This window comes from Polyodon spathula, chromosome 4, assembly GCF_017654505.1.
Source record: "Polyodon spathula isolate WHYD16114869_AA chromosome 4, ASM1765450v1, whole genome shotgun sequence".
NCBI classification, from domain to species: Eukaryota; Metazoa; Chordata; class Actinopteri; order Acipenseriformes; family Polyodontidae; genus Polyodon; species Polyodon spathula.
Genome location: NC_054537.1, coordinates 40,020,791 through 40,041,490, shown reverse-complemented (window position 1 = coordinate 40,041,490; position 20,700 = coordinate 40,020,791). Strand labels below are relative to the sequence as shown.

Here is a 20,700-nt window from a genome sequence, read left to right as displayed (position 1 = left end):
CCGCTCTCACCGCAGCCATCTCTCGGAGTCCACTCCATCCCGTTATCTCGACCCATCCTGGCGGCGATGTTGTCTCCATCTTCTCTTGCAGTGTCTTCATCAACCTCAGCTTTTGTTCCATTATCCCACTTCTGAATAACAAAGCAGTGGTGGGTGGCAAATGAAGCAGGCTCTCACAGTTATTGCAGGTTCTTGAATTCAATGGTTTATTGTAGGCAGGGATTATATACTCGGCAAGTAAAGCATGCTGCTTTAAAGCGAGTATTACAGCAAGAGTTGAGTCACGTAGTGTTACACACTGTCCGCCGTGTGCCACGTCAACTAAAATGCAGTCAAATCACTAGCTCTCTAATCCCTGCTCTCCTTCACACCAATGCCCTCATTCCCTATATCTCTTTGTCTAATCCATGACCCCAGCACATCACCAACCAATCCCAAACATGCATGATCTGCCCCACCTCCCATCCCTTGCTCTTGCAAAGTATTGATCCCTTTCTCCTTGCAATGGGGTCTCTTCTGTTCTGGAACCTGTGCTCATGATTGGTGGAAATTCTCTCGCTTCTCGCATCACTCAACACCGGCAATACCAACTAACTTGGCTGTAAGCCAAAGAACATTCTAGAACTCTGTGAGCAGACCTGGGTCGTTACAAAAGTATGGGATGCATTTTCTAACATTATACCAGCTTTTTCCCCGCTAAGGTTTAACATGCCCAATTGCAATAATCATGCTCTATCCTTGGCATGTGTTCAATTGCTGGTGTCATTCAGTGACTGTCAGTGTTTTGATCTCCATGCATGGATGTGGTTTATCCATTTCAGAATTCACACAAAATGAAACTTGTTATCTATAACTAGTATATATTTGTTGGTCAATTAAGATCAAAATAGTATAATTCCTAGGGCTGCCAGGTGTCCGGTTGTAAAGGGGGTCTGTACAGTCTCCAATCAGAAGTATTGACCGGAAAACAAAAGAGGAAAGGAAGAAAAGGTATGTTTCAGAAATAATAATAATAATAATAATAATCATATTAATAATAATTAAGTCATTTAGCTGATGCCCTTATCCAGGGCGATTTATGGGATTATTCTATCATTAAAATACTATGTTACATATAACAATACACAATCTATATAACACATTTTAAATTAACAGTAATCTACAACGCATAATAATATGCAATACCTAAAGTACAGAATAAATAAATATACATAGGCTAAACTATGTCTTGCAACTATTGAAATCTTTACTTGGGTCTTTCTTAGACATACAAAACCATTCACTTTGGTGCTGGGGATTTGCTCTGTAAATTATGTTTTATATGTAATGTGTTGTATACTCTAATCAAATGATGCTTATTGTAACCTTGGTTGAAACTATGAGTCTGTGGAGTACCACTGGCTGGTTTCCCGTGCTGTGTTACTGGAGCCCCGTGCAGGCTAATTGCATGAGTCCACAGCGTCGGAGGCAGTTTTAACTCATTCACTACTATCTCGTCTCTTGTTCTCTCGCTGGGAACAGCGACTACAAGCCGTTACATTACATTGAATTATAGTCTTCATTTTCTTCCTGCAAATGTCTTGTTACCGACATAATACAATTCTATGGGTGATGCCAAAAATGTTGACGATAGGTGTAGTGTACGTTTTTGAGAAACTGGAAAGTTGGCAACCCTAATAATTCCTGAAAAGCTGGGAGTCATATTTCTATTGCCCGTATTAATCTGTATTTTAAACTAGAAAACTAAAATGTTATTGTTTATTTTCTAGCAATTTGGACTTAACATGTTATATTTACTTGACCAGCAACCGTTTTATAACAAGCTGCTGGACAACAGAAGCGACTCCGTAGTTAATAACATGTCAACTATGGGTTTGTTTTACAAAGTTCACACAAACCTCCACCTTATCTTTTAAAAGGAGGAGATCCACCCTATCTGCGGGTCAGCGATTATTGTTTTAAAATTCACTAAGTCATTTCCTCTCCAGTATAAATCCACTTACCTAACTCCATGAGGTCGTGACAAACACAAAACTCTGTGTAAGTTGTTAGTTGTTCTTTTTTTTCTAGTTGCCATTTGTGCCTCCAGTCTTCCTGCACAGGGACAGAGAGAGGTCTTGACTTTACAATACGCAGCTTTGGCACTGTAAGGTATGTACAGTTGAATTGAACTATATGATATATCTATTAGTACTTCCTACAATATGGAACGATATCGCTTATTTTCAAGTAAAAAAGCAGAAATAATAATAATAAAAAAAATGGTGTTGTCAAATGATAGTTTCTAGGTGAGTTTGTAAAGGAATTGACAACAATGTGCTCTTTTTTCGCTGTACAGTTACATACATTGCATTAGTGAAGTTAGAAAAACTATGAATGTCTTGTCTTTTTAATTTTTTTTTTTTAAATGAATAGTTGAAGCTATATGGTATTATTACAGTTACACATGCGCAGTTCATCATGCAACAGTGGTTTCTATACTCGTGTCGGTACCAAAAATTCTTAGTAAGGGACGTTTAATGAAGTTTTAAGTAACATTTGTGATACACAAACACTCCTCCTTGACACAATTCAGACTGTTTGTCTTGTTATCTCATTAACTGTTCATTTAGGAGTTCGAAGTGATACTAATAAATAAATAATTGATTAGACTAATTAAACAATTTAAATATAGTATTTTTAATGGTTATTTAAATAGATATCATCTCACTCTTAGTATTGTCTTTAGTATTTGTCTCTTAGACTTTTTTTCATTTTGCATATTTTTCAATTGTTCATTTTCTTATTTTTTTGGTTGCTTTTGGTCCCTTTTGTGTATATGGCCATAATTCCTTTATTTGTTATCCAGTTTGAGGTTTGAGCTGACCATGCTAAAAGAAATTGCATAAACAGTAAAACAGGTTTTATTCTAAATTCTGTGGTTTGTTATTTGTACTACAGTGTGAGTCTTGTGCATGTACGTTTATTTCATGTATGACATGCACCTGTAACCTTTTGTAGTTAAAGAGTTATAGGCACAATAAAATAGCGCAGACACTAAACATTGTGATAATGGCTTTTATTGGCCAGCAACTTTAACTGTCCCAAAATATTCCTATTTCCTACTACAATACATGTACCTACATATAGTCGTACATGCTGACAACAGAGAGAAGTACAGAGCCACATAATGTTATTGGCTAGTAATGTGCCAAGACATGTAACGTATGTAAGACATAAACCCAATGCATTCAAGAGTTGTGTTTGAACAGTAATTGTATTCACCTCAAAAACATAATGAAATATCTTGCATGAAACACTTTGTGGCTCATCTGTTTAAGCACTGGAGCATAACTACCCAACTGTATAAATGGGTACCAGAATTTGTATCTCTCTCTCTCTCATTAATATCTATCTATCTATCTATCTATATCTATATCTATATATATATATATATATATATATATATATATATATATATATATATATATATTTAAACAATAATACATGCAGACATGCATACCTCTTATTACACCTAAGATAAACAACATCTGGAACAAAATAACAACTCTTCTGAGATTTTAGAAATGTATTTATACAGGATTAATGGTTAGAAGACAAATATACAATTTCGCTTTTCCCCCAGAGAGATGCTTTTCAGTGGGGTTCCTGTCATTAGTAAAACCTGGCATAAGTTATATTTTAAAGCTGTTTGTTACCTTGTATTTCTAGATGATATTCGATCGTTTTTAATCAGCTTTTCGCTGGGAGTAACATCATCTGCCTGTTACTCCCTGTCTTTAGTGCATTTCCATTTTACCGATTAAATCCTAAATTGATGGATTTCAGGGTGAATGTGTGCTCACCGAATTTCCCTGTTGTATTGCATCGACTTTCCAACAAAGTACTAAAAAACAAAATTCCTTACCACAACACTGAAATACTGGCACTTGAGGGTAGAGGCCATTGTATTGTAAAAGTGTACAGCATGTATTGTACAGAAAAAAGACAAGTCATATGTAAAGAACAAGCGAAAGTAATCCCTGACCCTCATTTTTGAATTTTTAATGACTGTACTTTGAAATTATTTTTTTTTTTTGTTTTTACGGTGGAAGTAGCAATCATCAAAAGGAGCATAGGAATTCAAAAGCGGGGATTGGGGATTTAAAAAACTAAAATAAATTTAAAAAGTTACAATAGATTTTCAGTATCATAGAGTGATTGTTTTACTGTTTTTGTCAGGATTATACATTTACATTAAATAAGTTCTTTACCAATTTGTTTTCTGCTTTTCCCCTTTGACCAAATAGGGAAAAAAAAAGCATAATTCAGTAAAAAAAAAAAAATCTGATTAGGAATTGTTTGTAGTATACACTTTACATGTGAAATAACCATTGCTGCTGTGTACTTTTAAATCTAATTTTACTACTTGTTACTCTACTATAATCATAATAAAACCGCAACAAAAATAAAGATAATTTACCAGTATTGAAAATTCTGAGCAGACCTCGCAAATCACATCCACTGCACTGCAACAGTCTGTAATCCATTTTACATTATCCATTTGTGTTTGAGTCATTTAATATAACACAAACATTGTTAATGTAATAAACTTCTAATTTCATTACCCAACCCTATAAAATTTTGACTTAAGTGAAGGTGTAACGCGTGTAATGCATATATGATTTTCATTTTGACCCATTCCAACCCTTGTCTGTTTTTTTTTCAGGGAACACAAAGATACAATATCAAAAATACATATCTGAAAAGACTGGGTTTTAAAATAAATATAATAAAGATGTACTGAATTGGTTTTGTTGGTACAGTACTGTATTTTATACATAAATATTTTAATTCAGAATGATATGATTCTGAAAATTTGCGCTTGCCAAGAGACCTGGACTGTAATACAGCTACATTCCCACTAGCCACACGCCACGTTGTCACAAGCAAAAAATTTTTTCTGTGTGGCTAAACTAATTTTCACTTTGTTTGCCACAGTGGCGTAATCATGAAAACCCAGTGTAAATCAGACCAGCCAGCATGATTTCTATTAATTACGCGTGCGGCCAGATCAAGCAATGAAGACGTTTTTTTTTTTTTTTTTTTTTTTTTTAACTTCACCTAATGAAATCACTCTAGCTTGCTCCCATAACATAACCATAGCAACGCTGTATGGGAGGTGTGTAAATAACTTTGAAAATTACAGAAATGTTTTTAAAACAGAAAATAAAGCACAAAACTTCACAAAGCACACAGCTTATTGTTTTTCCAGTTTTACTGGTGAAGTGCCATGATGGCTGGTATTGTTGACGAGCCTGTCACTAAAAAGCAATAAAGACAGTGCAAGTACAGAACGCAGTGGGAGGAAAACAGTGGATTCAATCATATGCATATGGTCAAATCATCCAATTAGGATTAAGATTATAATTAGGAATTCACAGACATTTTGCTGACCTGTTTAAACATTAAATACAACAAATATTTCAGAGCTCTATAAAAGCCTTAAAATAGTGGTACTTGCTTCCTTACTAAAACAGAGTGCTGTCCTTTGTTAAAAGGCAAGCATGCAACATCTCCCAACAGTTGCTGCCGAGATTCTCTGTCTGGTGTGGATTTGCCCACACATTGAGACTGCACATCTGCATCCACTGAATTGGTTGGAAGTGTAAGTCAAGCTTTACCAAGTTATACAGCAGGTCACAGAAAAGCCAGTACAGGTGCACTGATTTTAAAACATTGTTTTCATCTGAACAGTAAACAAGAAAGTTAACCGCTTTGGAGTATTTTTTATTTATTTTTTTTAATTACTTTTCTCAAAGTTTTTGTTTTTGCCTAAGCGCAGTGCACACTGGAAGGCAAAGGAATAAAAAAAAAGAGCTATTTACAGCGAAAGGAATGTAGTTTGCGTCTCTTCCGTTGTGCAGTAGTTCACAAGGTTTCTTTCCTCCCCTCACCAACTGAGTGTCCCGATTTTTCACTCTTGCTATCTGGTCACCCTAGCGCACCCTCGATAGCTAACTTGTAATCCAAGCGAAAGAAAAATCAAAACAAACAATAAATTGCTAGAGTAAGCTATAGTATGAAGTCGTCTTGGATAAAGGCATTTGCTAAATGAATTAATAATATTCCGACAAGCCCTAATTTTATTCTTCATATGACGCAATGAATAAAAAAAAAAACAACTTTAGTTTTGATAGCACACGCTGCATGCTAGTTATACATAAACAAATAGTGTAATCTAAATAACTAAGCAACAGTTTTTTTTTTTATTTTATTTTATTTTCTCTGTAGTAAATTTAGCATTTATTAAAGAAATCAAAGTAATAATAGCATTTAGATAGCCTACTGCAAATGTGTTTGAGTCGGGTCTGTCATTAAAATATCTAGATAACTTACATGTTGAAAATAAAATAGGCCTACACATTTTGCCTTGCTGAAATAAACATATTAAAACCTATTCATATTTAAATATGAATATTTTATACTGTAGAAACAAATGCCTTTACAATTCCTGTAATGCAGTTGTTATTGTTTTAGCCCTGTGAACTTGTAAAGGGCAGACAAGTACAGTACCTATTCTACCAGTAACAGTATGTTGTTGTATGTGTCATTAGGGTTGCATTTGTTTAAAAACAATGTTAATTTTCTAGTGTTATTGTAATTGGCTATACATTCTATACATGTGGATGTAGCTGATAGGCCACCTGTTGTGAGCCAGCTGCAGAATTATGTTCTGCAGAAGATTATTCTAGTGAGAAATATGCTTTACGTTATTTACATTTTATTGGAATATATGTAATCGTTGGCCGTGTCCACACTACATAACCGATCTCGAGAACCGTATTCAGAAACGTTTGAATTGATCCAGCACAATAGCATCTGGCCCACGTCTGCTATTTGGCTTTTTGTATACTTCAGAACACTGGCTTTCTTTTGAATATTCGTGAACTGATTTACATTTTCTCCCCATTCCTTATCTACTCAAAATATTCTGTGTTCATGTTAGTATTTCAATTTAGTTTTTGATTAAGCTAGTTACTACATCCAGCACTTGCCACAAGAATCAGACTTTGATTGGTCAACAGAAAATGTATAATCTTCTCTTTGTATATTTCAGGTTACCAATATGTCTGTAGAGTGGATTGGGTTTGGCTATGCAGCTCTGGTTGCATCAGGAGGCATTATTGGTTATGTGAAAGCAGGTACAGTAATCTGACGACAAACAAGATTGACCATTGCAATGACAAAGCAGATTTTTATTCATATGCATATATCACATCTTTGTGCTTTGCAATTTTCAAATTGTTTTATTTTTTTTTTTTATTTTCACAAGCCATAATAAAATATATATCCCCTTAGATTCACAGATGTGATTGTTTTCACTAATTGGTTTGCACTGCTTACAAATTCAGGTAAGAAGGGCATTCAGTAGTCTGATACAGTATTTGTTTTACTGTCTTGAGTCCTTTCTCATATTCCTTCACCAAATTACTTGTTAGCACCACTTCACTACACTCATCATTAGGAATAGCCTTTTTAATTTAAATTTGCAAGTAGTTCATGTAACCGACAGACTGTTGTTTAGCGACAGGAAGCTTATCTCTACAAGCACCATTCACCAGTGCTACTTGACATTGTGATTATCTTTTTTTTGGCTACACCGATTGAACAGTTATTTCTTCGTTAAAGTAAACAATTACCATACTAAAACATATTCCTATTGTAGCTAAAACAAGACTTCCAATCTTAAAATCAAAAGTTAATAGTTTTTTTTTTTTTTTTTTAGTCATGTCATTCACAATCAGTCAGGCATTGCCCTTAAACGTGTTTGTTCATGCAGCTGTTTTCTTGTAATATCTTGAATATTGGACCTACTTCTTACAAATTATATAGAAAAGCTTTTAAATAAAAAGCAAAACTAATGTTTGGAGTATATTATATTATTATATAATATATAATAAGAAAAAAGCATTATATATTATTATATAATATACAGTAAGATTGCCCATGCATGTTACAATTAAATAACTGGGGTAATCAAATCATTCATAGTCGGTCAGACATTGCCTTTAAAGTGTTTGTTTATTCATGCAGAAACTGTTAAAGCAAAAGGTTTCCAGTGTTCCATCATCTTAGATGATGACAAATGTATACTACCTGATATACCACTTTAATAGGTTTGATTTATGAATCTATTCTGTCATAAATTTAACACTCAGTCATATACGTTACAACTAAAACATATTGTCCCGTCAAGTCTCTAAAACATGGAACGCATGAACAAATACCTTCTTATGAAAAGATTGTCTAACTCTATAACCTTAAGACTCTTTTTAGTATATTAAGTACACCACTGCTTTAAAACCTACCCTGTAACTCTTTTTTTCCAGGCAGTGTACCCTCCTTAGCTGCTGGCCTTCTGTTTGGCAGTTTAGCTGGTCTGGGTGCCTATCAGATGTCTCAAGATCCAAAGAATGTGTGGATGTCTTTAGGTAAGCTAAGTTGTCTAGCTGTGCTTGAACAGTTTCTGCATAATAATATCATAATTGTACACTAATCTTAGAATGGGATTTTGCTGTCTATTCACAGCTTTAGGTGATGTGCATCCCATCATGCCTTTCCATTTTCTAATCACAGTTCGTTAGGGCATGCGCTATTATTTTCTGTCATGACATCAAACTGGGAATTTTTTTTTACACAGCCACATACATGATAACCATAATTCTACAATCACGCTACAAGTGTAAGCATAGTCATGCTTACATTTGTGATTTTATCTAGAACAACTTTTGTACAGGTTTTCTTTCTCAGTTGTATATACAAAAAGTTGCAACAAAAGACATACCAGCTTGGACAGATTTGTATTTACAGTCGTAAATAATCGTAAATCTCAAAAAACTACTCGCTTCTAAATCTTTTGTAGTCATTTTTGTATAACTTTAGTATAAATACATGTTAATTTGGATACATATGTTGTTTTTTTCTTACCTATGTGAACGAAAAGACACACATTTGCCCGTTTTCCCATTGGAAATAGTGATATTTTGAAATATCACTGTCCTGGTCACAAAAGCAAAGTTTGTGGGGAATAGCAGCCATTTTCTATACTTTTGAGGCATAAGCAATTAGGAAATATTACTACCCAGGAACAAAAATTGTGTTGCATAGTGTAATGTACACCAATACAGAGCATGTGAGTGGAGTGGTGCGCTCATAAATTCTGCACCTCGCTCTCTTCCTCTTTCAAACTACTCACTCCTTGGCTTTTATGTCCCCAGTCCGCTCCGCTCGCACGCCGCTCCAGTGCTTCTAATTCTCCAGCCAGCTCCACTCACGCTTTGTTCCACTGCTATTGTAAATCGCTTCCAAAATGTTTATCTTGCTATCCCACACTTTTTCACTATTCCCACTTCAATGTTGTTATTTGTGGATTATTACCTGTTTTGTATGTGCCGCTGAGGGGAATGTTGGTAACTAAATATCATAAATTCGAAACAGACTCACGTGTTCTGTTTACTGGTAGTTTCACACAGAGGGCGAGTCACTTCTGATCAGCCTACTGAAATTTATGATAAAATTTTAAAAGCAGTTCAGCAAAGACATGATTAAAGAGAAGTTTAACCAACTTTATTAAACGCTACATGAAATCTGTTAAATTTTAAATGAAACGAAGGAGCTATAATACTTTTTTTTGGTTACCTGAGTTATATGCTGTAGGCTACAATACACTTATAAATCGCCTAGATTGAGCGGGCGTTGGAGCTCAGACACATTACCCACTCCACTCCACGTTCCTAGCAATATGGTCCTGCTCCGCTCCGCTCGCATGATCTGCACTGATATTCATGCTTGAATTTCTTTTAGCACAGAATTGAATGTTTGGTCAGATGCGCTTACTAACAATGAATTGTGAGTATATTATTGTGATGCTTTTAAAAAAAAAAAAAAAAAAAAAAAAAAAAAAGAAAAATGGGTTTAATCCTAAATAATCTTTTTTACTGTACAGTACAGGTAGAAGTTATAATACGCAATGTTTGACAGCAAGTTGTTGTAAAAGTTAATGTCACATTATATAATTCTCTACAGAAGTGTTTTTACTAGTAGAAATGCTAAATGTTATTGTGTGACACTGTTGTAAAACAAATGTATACTACAGTATAATACAACGCTATTCTTTGTATTATCTGAAGTAAATGCAACAAGTAAACAATACCTGTTCGTGTTTGTCATAAATACAAGTAAACAATATTTGTTAATTTGTTAACGTATAATTATTAAACAGTTTAAATATTGGCCATATGTCTTGTTGTAGTAGTTTACAATGGCTTACCTGCACTGTTATCATCGGTATCCAGCTGGTATTGGTAGATAACCATCGGCTATGAAAATCGGCCAAGAAAATATATACAGTACACCCTCGCTATAACTAACCTGTTGGGTCCAGTCCTTTTGTTTGTTATATCGAGGGGTTCGATATAGTGAAAGGACAATCAAAATGAATGATACGCTGTTGGAGTAAGTTAATGAGATAAGATTGTGAATAAAAATAGAATTACATGTACCTGTTCATCTCATGTATGCAGTATTCTGCCTTTGCTTTATCCTATTTGTTAAAGAATTAAAACTCAGTGCAAAAAGCTAAAATCCAGAATTGAAGCTGAACTTTTATTCAAAACCTGAATCATTTCAAAGTGCAACAAATCTTAATCCAACATGCAAGAATCCCAATCTGAGCTTTTGTTATTTTTCTTTAATCAATTTTACTTTGCCGCATGGTTTCTGAACAAGCCAAAAAACAGAGTGCTTTTTCACAACCTGTATTCATAACAGAGATACTGCCTTTTTCAAACGATCTATGTAGGTTCCAGCTTTGCTGCAACATAAAATTATTTTTGTTTCGGATGCAGTTACACAGCGCCTATTTATGACAAGAGTTGACTTCACTGCAGAGGTGGCATCCAGTGCGTACAGACTGGGATTTTGACAGTGTGTGTTTATATTGTTATTTTTTTATTTTATTTTTTTAAAATTTGGGGTCCAGGGGCCAGGTACATTATAATGAAGGGCAAGACTACACAATTCCTACAGTGACATGCATTTTACATCTCTGTACCAAAAAAATAAACAAAATAAATACCTTTACGATGTAGGATACAAATTCCAACATTTAATAAAATGCATATCAGTTTACAAATAAATAGAATAGGTATTATATTCAGCAATACTAATGTCAATACTAATGTGTGTCCTTGCTTTGTAGTTGCATCAGGGACCTTAACTGGAGTCATGGGAATGAGATTTTTTAACACTGGAAAATTTATGCCAGCTGGTCTCATTGCAGGTGCAAGGTACTGTACAAGTATAAGTTTTATATTTGTTTATTTATTTATTTTAAACACAGAAACCTTTCTAAACACTTATTTTTTTCTTGTAGTGTGCTGATGCTGGGGAGAATCGGAATGAAGATGCTTCAAAAGCCCCATCAGCCGTAATTTAATATCATAGTTTGCCTTTAGTATATTTTTCTGGTGTTTCCGGTACAGATTTCAGTACAAAATCGTGTATTGGGTCTTTCCAAAATTCTGTTTGCCTAACAGTAGGTTAAATGAGTGTCTTTTCAATGTAATAGGGGGTGTATATGAATGTATGTACTGTAACCACTGATCAGGCTGTGGTGAAACTGAATTTTGTTTAAAATAAAAAAAAAAATAAAAGTTCACTAAATATACATTGTGGCTTTCTGTTATGGCAATGTTGTTCTTTGTTAATTAGTATAGGACAGTATAAAACACACTTACCGGATACTGCAGAGTCAACTCCCTGGTTAAATGAATGCCCCCCCCCCCCCCCCCCCCCCACCAACTTTTAGCTAAAAGTAAAATTTTCACCATTAGTTTCCAGTTCTTAATAACCATGCACAAATATGCTAATCACCGCATAGAAAAAACTGCTGTGTGCATTGAGTGATTCACGGTTTGGGTTATCTTTGGTTTAGAGAACGAAGACGTGGAGCCATTCGGCTGTTTCGGATCAGATGATACAGACTCTGCATTCTGATTGATTATGCTTTCCTGTTACGCTACAATCCAAAAAAAAACAAAAAACAGACCGCATCACAAGCATCGATCTGTAGGTACTGCACTCTAATTTATCATTCATAATACCGGTTTGTGTATACACGTCCATATATATGAAGTCTGCGTGTTTCTTTGTATGAAAGTATGGAAAGCCAATCGTTTTGTGCGTTTCTCAAATGACCTATGTATATATATCTCTTAAAACACCATATTTCACTAAAAAGTATACGTTTTATGTATATATTAAAACCGGTTTAGATATTCCCACAAGGAAACTTGATTAAAACGTCAAAAACTGTATTCTCTGTATCAATAAGTGTTTGTACCCACTTCCTCATAACATTTATTTAAAAAAAAAAAAAATACAAAACAACCAAGCATTTTAAATAGCATATTATTATTAAATAATAACTTAGTTGAACTTGAGCCTACATAGAATAAACGCGTATTTCTTACACCATAGTATGATATGACAACATTTTTTAAATGAAATAAACATTTGGCAAGTAGTGATTTTAACGCTGCATAAACATAAATTATACTGACCTAAAAATGTTTTTAAAATATTTATTTTTGCTAAAAACCACACTGCACATCCAAATACAGCAAGCGCTTTACTTTAAATAAAATGTATTTATAAATGTAGATGTCAAAATTCACATTTTTAAACAAACAATATGGTCTGCAATACCTGTTTTAGTTTCTTACAAAAATACAAATCTCTGCAAAATCTCCAAAATGTTCCTGTAAAATCTTGGACAAATCTCCACAGAACCCTGCCTTTAAGTTCTAAGATTCGCGCGTGCGTAGAAACGCTCAAAAAGGCAAACACTGACTTATTTCCAGTGACACTGGCATAAAAATGTTGGGTCTAGAGATGTGTAAACTGGTTCCTTTGAAATCGGGAACCCAGTTCCTGCTTTGGAACCGACAAATCAGATGCAAATATCAAGGATCCGGTTCCAGCGAGTACTATTATGTTTTAAATAAAACTTAAAAACATAAAACGATTAATTATCAAAGACTTCATTTCTGTCAAATACATTTTGATAACTGTAATGGACACATTAATATTTAGAAAAAAAAACACATTTAGCTAGACTATATTTGTGTTTTGTTGTTTTTGTTTTTGTCTGATCGCAGCTGTGGTGAATTTGATTTGACTTATTTTTTGCTCTGATTGTTGTGGTCTTTCTAATGGTTTTTAAGCTAACGTAGAAATGTAGCACTAGTGCTTGTTTATATGTATGTAAAATGCCACCCTCCTCCTTCTGCTCACACATTGACACAGACATTATTTCAAAATAGCTGGGGAACCGACTGAACTTAAACTGACCAAATGTGTCCGTCAATCAGGAAATGCAGCCCAGTTTGAAAAATACATCACACACTTTTGCCTTGACAGCTTTATCCATTTACTCGGCAGAATCCGGTATATACTGTACATCATACATTTATGGACAGATATGAATTTGGTTGCTGTTGACCCATAAATCACAAAATAATTCATGCATTCTTGTAAATTTCTAGCATAAGCTAATATACAGCAATATTTTACTTAAACATGTTAAATGCATTATCCTGTACCACACACCATAATTACTGTAAACACAGGGAATGACAATTAAACTTTGAGTCATTTATATTTGTTGCTTTACAAAAATCATTTGGTAGCATATGTTGAAGTGTGACAATAGGCATTCACAATATCCTGTCATTGTGAATGTGTTCAGAAATAAACTCATCAGACAAATTGTTGCACAATTACATTTTTACTAATCATCAAAAAATAAATACAAAAATATAAATACTCAAATGAGAAAAAATATGCTAAAACATTACTTCTGGCATACATATATATATATATATATATATATATATATATATATATATATATATATATATATTCCCCTAGTAACTACTTTCTGAGATCCAGATACCCCTCCATAAGAAACTGTGCAGCCCACTGCAATTTATTTCATGCAGGTCCTAAACCATTATCTGATTAGAATACTTAAGTAAATGGGGCCAACCAATGTAAAACCTAAATCTAACGAAAAAAGCTCAGAAGGAAACTCCAGTAATTTCTCTACAAACTCGGGTACATCAGATTGTTGTTTGTTATTTTGTTTTGTTAACACTTGTGAGAGCTCGGTTTTATTTTTTTTTAATAATGTTTAAAATGATTACCAAGAAAGGCCAAGCTCTTCATTTTTAGCTTGCACAGGTCTACGTGTCTTCAGTAAGATACTAAATGTTTTTTTTTTTATTCCTCCATATTTACAGCAGTATTTATCAAAAACTATCAAACAAAAACAAACAAAATGTAATATTGTTTATTAAAGTTTATTCGTAGAAAACAATCTCACTTTCAAGTAGTAAAAGTTGGAAGCCTCTGCATGATTCACATGCACATAAGAAGATATTGCTTCTGGCTTCAAGGTGACTGGTCTGCACTTTGCCAGACCACAAACATTTTAGAAGTGGTCCTCATAGAAAACTTTGAAAAATACTTTTAAAAATAATTAGTTATGCTACCGATGGGTACTATATTTGGCTGCCCAGTCTATTCTTCCATGCACAGGTTGGATTGGTGGAGCTCGGGATAAGAGATTACCAGAATTTTTTCCAGCTGTGTTGAAACTTGTGCCTGAAAATTGAGAATGTGCTGCTTTGGTCTTCCACCCATCATGATCTGCAAAAAATAAATCAAATTCAAATTCGAATTAGCTCTAAAATAAACACTGACTTCCCAAATGTGCATTCTATGCAATTTCTTTTGGGAAATTTTATTAAAGGTGACAAGTTGAACAGCTCAGAAATCAGCTCCACCTGCTTTTGAATATGGGTGATTTTAGTGTTGAAAGATCTGGAGCAGTGGTACTCAGACCTCAGTGGTTCAGGAGCCATATTAGCGATCAGCATTTCCCAAAGAGCCTCAGTATACACCCAGGTGAAGAATGGCAAACACATCGTAATGTGAATTCATTAAGTCCTTTACTGTAGTATTATACATTCATATTTATGTAGTGTGATTATATATATATATACACACACACACACACACACACACACACACACACACAGTACCAGTCAAAAGTTTGAGTACACTTGCAGTAAACTAGGTTTTTTTCATAATTGACAATGTTTTACGTCGTATAAGTTTCTGTAAATACTTGAAAACACATGTTAAAATATACAAAACAAAACATAAGGAGTATCAAAGCAATGTTTAAGAAAATTTAAAATTATCTCTAAAACTTGGATTCCTCAAAATAGAAACACTTTGCTTTAATAACGCCTCACAAACACGAGGCATTCGGTTAACAAGTTTCATCAGGAAATCACCCAACATGTCTTCCCAGCTCTTCTGCAGCAATTCCCAGTGACGTAGGGCATTTGTGGTTAGCTTTACTTTGACTCTTCTATCCAGTTCATCCCATACAAGTTCTATGGGATTGAGGTCTGGAGACTGGGCAGGTCAGGTCATTAGATTGAGTTGTCCTTCACTTTCCTTCTTCGCCAGATAGTTCTTGTACAACTTTGAGGTGTGTTTCAGGTCATTATCTTGCTGAAGAATGAAGGACTGCCCAACTAGCTGTAACCCTGATAGAATGGGATGCCTCTGAAGTATGCTATGATAGCCATGCTAGTTAAGATTGCCATGGACTTGGTAAAGATCACCAACTCTGTCACCAGCAAAGCAACCCCAGACCATGACACTACCTCCTCCACGCTTGACAGTGGGAACCACACATGCAGAACTCATGTGCTCACCCTCTCTGCATCTTACAAATACTCGGCAGTTGGACCCAAATATTTCAAATTTTGACTCCAGTCCATAAGACTCCTCAAACGTCCAGTTTATGTGTTTTTGTCCCAGGCAAGTCTCTTACTCTTATTCTGCACTCTTAACAATGGTTTCTTTGCAGCAATTCTTCCAGTTAGGCCACCTTCATACAATCTCTTCTGAATAGTTGATGTTGAAACATCTGTACTTCTAGTAGCATTTAGCTGAGCTTGTATTTCAGGGGCAGTTAATCGTCGGTTTCGCAGACTTGTAACTCAAATGAACTTGCTCTCTGATTTTGAGGTCACCCTTGGCCTGCCTGACCTTGTTCGGTCCTCATGAGTGCCAGTTTCTTCAAATCGTTTGATGGTCTTCTGCCACAGTAGTTAAAGACACTTGCAAAGTTCTTGCGATTTGTCTTAAAGATTGACCTTCATTTCTTAAGTAATTACAGACTTTCTTTGCTTAACTGAGCATATTTTGCCATTTTCTGCTCCCTTACATTCAGGAATGACAAACTTGTGCCTATGCTACCTATATTTATAGTAATCATGGACCCTCACCTGTTAACAATAATTGGGGACAAAAGGTTAATTAGATAACATGCTAGTTAACTCAGAGAACATCTAACAAAGACACTTTTATACTTAGGCCAGTGTTCTAACACCGTGTTATACACATTTCAGACTTTTAACTGACCTGGGCTTCAGACTGAAATCCCCTTGCTTTGGGTGACCATTACATTGAAATTGACAAGATTTACATTTTCATTTAAAAATTACATTTTTGAATGCAATTCACTTATGATTATCAGCTTATATAAGTACATGCATCATATAATGAAATATAAAGTGTTTATTGACAAGTTTATACAGTTAAAAGCATAGATAATCATGAAAAACCTGGTACTCAAACTTTTGACTGGTACTGTATCATATATCACAGAAAAATGATTGACCAAGTACTATTATTTTATCAACTACAATTGTAGCAACAAAAATCTTAAAATCCTATTTATTCAGAATTGTGTTTATTACCAGAACTCCTGTAACATTTTAAAGGTTTATTTCTCAAAAATAGTAATTCCAGTCCTCTGATGTGATTTTCAATAAAACAGTTTAATTTTGAGACAAAAAGGGAATCCAGCGATACACAGTACAGAACGTAATCACATACGAACTGCACGGACGAATCTTAAAAACAAAACAATGCAATACTGTTGGTTTAACCCTACAGGACTCCCTGTCAATTGAAAAACATTTAAAGCCAGTTTAGGTAAAGTCTTAATACAGAAATAATACAGTGGTTTAAATACAGTATAAAACCACCCCCCCCCCCCCCCCCCCCCCCCCCTTCTTGGAGTTGCCAGTCGAAGTCTTTGAAGATCAAGCCGGCCCAGGCTTGAGACTTGCACCTGTGATCATAATCAGTATTTTAATTAGCCAAGCAACTTATAACTGCTTTCTATGCCATAAAATAAACCTGTTTGTTATCTTGTCTATGTGATAGAATCAGGCACCAGCCCCAAAAGGGTCTTTTGAACTACAAAGAGGCCAGATCTTGTCCTTCCTTCCCAGTCCCTGTCTGCAAAGCTACACAAGGAAAAGGCATTTAATGATGATTTGATATAAAACCTATTAAATCTTATAATCCTTCTCTACAACGAGTGCTGTGAAGTTGGGCTTTATGCTGGAGACGGCAATTCGGAGGCACTCTTGGAGACTGAGTTGATTTCACCTGTTACTTTTAATCCGTAAAAGTGCAGAGAAGGATGTTTCACATCTGTACGTTGATGTGAACATGAAAATAAACTGCCTGGCTAGTTCTGAGATTTGCGGACGATGGCTCACTAATTTCCAAAAGTTAATGTCATTGTTTTGACGAAATTATCTTGACAGTTTGTCAGAGCTCTTCAATTCTACTCCAGTTCAGAGCAATTGGGCAGTACCGAGCAAATTTATTCCATTTCGTTCACCTCTAAGTGGAACGGAAGAACCAAATGTTTGGCACACTTCTTAATGTTGGAATCCAGTGGCATAGGCACGAAGTTCTTTCAGCACCTCATATAAATCCTGTTGACTAGTAGAAACAGTAGCACCAGGATTTTGGTCTAGGACTTTGCACTTGGGGGGAGGGGGGGGGGGGGGGAGGATATTTCTCCTTACTGACACTGCTGTGCAGTAACTGCAGCTTGCAAGAACATGTGATCACAGAGTGCAGTTCATACACTGTTTTGTTCTTGCTTTGCATCTTCATTTTTAACTCCTTTAAGAACTGAGTAATATCAAACAGAAACAGCAACTAGTCAGTATTATCAAGAACAGGAAATGTTTCTCCACAGCCAATAATGAAGAGCTTGAGTGATTTAAATACATCCAAAACATGTGCTAGCAAGTGCCCATGAGAAAGCCACTTCATTTCCATGCGCAGAATCATCCGTCTTTAATCATCTCACTGTCTACGTAGTGTTTCATTCATTTTATTAATTTGCAGGAAGCCATTCTAACTTGTTGGTTTATATTACAAACCTTGTGAAACATGTATTGTTGATTCAGTCTTTGCTGCTTGAGTTTTTAAAGTTTCTGTTCTCCGAGTTCACTGACTGGCGGGACATCGTTGTCAATCTTAGAATGAGTTGTTTGGAATTTTTTTTTTTAAATTGAGCAAGTGTAGTGATGCATAATAAGCAGACACATTTACCTCCATAACTCTGCACAAAGAAAAATTCATTTTCTCATTTTTCACAAAGATCTGTATTCAATCTTCATATTTTTGTTTTGTAACTATCGCCATTGTGTTGCATTCCTTCACAGTTACAGCCCTACAACAGCTCTTCATGAGCAACAAAATTTGTGATCATAGTAAAAACATCCTGATTCGTTAATACTTTAGCGCTACTATACTAAGTTCTATTTGCATTGCTTACAGGGAAATGTAGTTTTATGACTTGCTTTACATTATTCCTGACTGAAGTACATATACACACAGAGTGCTTTGATAGCATATGCTGCAGACTGCCATAGGAAACACGTTAAAGAGCCACTTGCGGTACGTGAGCCTCAGTCTGAGGATCACGGATCTAGAGCTTAACTAACTATTTCATTTCAGAATTGATGCTGCATTCACTCAAATCCAACAAAAGAATGACTGGGCAAATCACACTGATCCAAATTATGCCATACAGTTGATGGTTTATGTTTAACATATTTGAATTTCCATACATTGTACTTGTTATATAATCAGAATACTACAGTACATACATAGAGTGCTGTGTTTCTTTCACTTATTAGTATGTCCAAAAAAGACAATACTCCATAAACATTCATTTATCTCTACAAAGATAAGGTTAACTTCCCATAATTGAAAAAAAAAAGAAAGTTTGACAGACCATGCTGTATATCTAAGCGTTTTTAATTGTCCATCAGAAGCAGGATTGTTTAATTGTTAATTAATGTAATGCTTAATTTAATTGAGGTTTTCTGTTAGTTAATTTAATTAAGTTACCTAGTTAATTGTGAATTCATTATTAATGATGATTTATTGCATTAGCGTGATAGTCAATATTCCACATTCAGTTGTTGTCTTTGCAAAATGCATTGGCTCACTGGATAAAGGGCAGTTTTGCAAAGCGATGTGGCCGAGTTGCGGTAGTATTCATTTAATTAAGTAAGGGAGCAGGAAAAATGCATGAGATCTAGGCATAATATTCTGTTTTGACTGAGGTAAAAGCTTTATAGAAGGACTACCGTATACTGAAATAGATTTGTTTTCAGCAATCATCATCCTCGCCTTGAGGTTACTGCTAGATTTTGATCTAAGTGTTGGCATCAGAAATTAATTATACAAGATATTTCCAATTGCATTCGAGATGGTGGAGTATCAATTACATATAAGCACACTTCACAGGGATTCTTAATTTTTGAAAACTGCACAGCACTGTAATATTCAATACAGACTAGAAACACTGGAATAGTTTACTTCAATATTACATCTTCATGCTGTTTGATTTCTGGTATTGGTGCTCAAACACAGTTAAACGTGCTGCTCGTTCAGGACTAGTACCCAACTGTGAAGGCAAGAAAGTATAATTGTGCATAGCGGGTCAATAAGTGAATACTGAATTTCCATCATTGTCACTTTTTCGGACTATGTAGCTTCGGTGTTCTAAATTGACTGGTTCAGTTACCAGCTGAACCTTGTTTATTTTTACTTAACGATGATTGATTGTGTTTGTTTGGCTCAACGTAGAACTCTACTTGCTGCCGTAACAGCTGCTAAAAAGTACATTTTGTAACTTTGGCTATCAATAACTACAACACTAGCCCGCTCTTGAGTCTGCACATTTAGAGATATTGTTCATTTGGAGTGGACCACAGCCAGGTTAAAATGGGGTGAGGTCGGTAAAGGTGGAGGCATGGATGATGGTTCCTGTTGCCCTACTCAGCTTCTTTTGGCATGAATGGTTCATGTAATTTCTTATTTTGTTGTTTGTTTATATATTGACTGTGTGCGAGATTGAGTTGTTTTGTATATTTGATTTTTATATATATATATATATATATATATATATATATATATATATATATATATATACACACACACACACACACACCTGAACATAAAAAATTAAGTGAATACTGAATTAAGAGCAGCTGTACTTTATAGTCATGAGAGAAACAGTAAATTATACTGAAGAAATTAAGGAAAAATATTAAAATCACCTTTAATAATCTTTTAAGTTTTTCAGTATTTAAAAGTTCAAACTACATTGAGACAAGATTTCCGCCAACAACTTGCCGAAGCTTTGTCATTAGAAGCCAGAATAATAATAAAAAAAAAAAAAAAAAAAAC

General features: G+C 34.8%; 2 protein-coding genes across 5 annotated transcripts in view; one reads left to right on the top strand and one right to left on the bottom strand.

Moving 5' to 3' along the window:
* The first annotated feature begins 2,048 nt into the window (after nucleotides 1-2,048).
* tmem14ca (transmembrane protein 14Ca) lies at nucleotides 2,049-11,701 on the top strand. Its single transcript, XM_041247917.1, has 5 exons — nucleotides 2,049-2,151; nucleotides 7,100-7,184; nucleotides 8,373-8,474; nucleotides 11,243-11,330; nucleotides 11,417-11,701. Exons 2-5 carry the CDS (start codon nucleotides 7,109-7,111, stop codon nucleotides 11,472-11,474), a joined length of 324 nt encoding a protein of 107 aa, XP_041103851.1. The 5' UTR covers nucleotides 2,049-2,151; nucleotides 7,100-7,108; the 3' UTR covers nucleotides 11,475-11,701.
* A 2,270-nt stretch (nucleotides 11,702-13,971) lies between these two features.
* Nucleotides 13,972-20,700, bottom strand: part of LOC121314531 (serine/threonine-protein kinase MAK-like) — a 36,624-nt gene continuing 29,895 nt past the window's right edge. For all 4 annotated transcript variants that reach the window (XM_041247914.1, XM_041247916.1, XM_041247913.1 and 1 more), the window contains one exon: nucleotides 13,972-14,754. In XM_041247914.1, coding sequence (XP_041103848.1) covers nucleotides 14,594-14,754 — 161 coding nt within the window. In that variant the 3' untranslated portion in view covers nucleotides 13,972-14,593. The remainder of the gene's footprint in view (nucleotides 14,755-20,700) is intronic.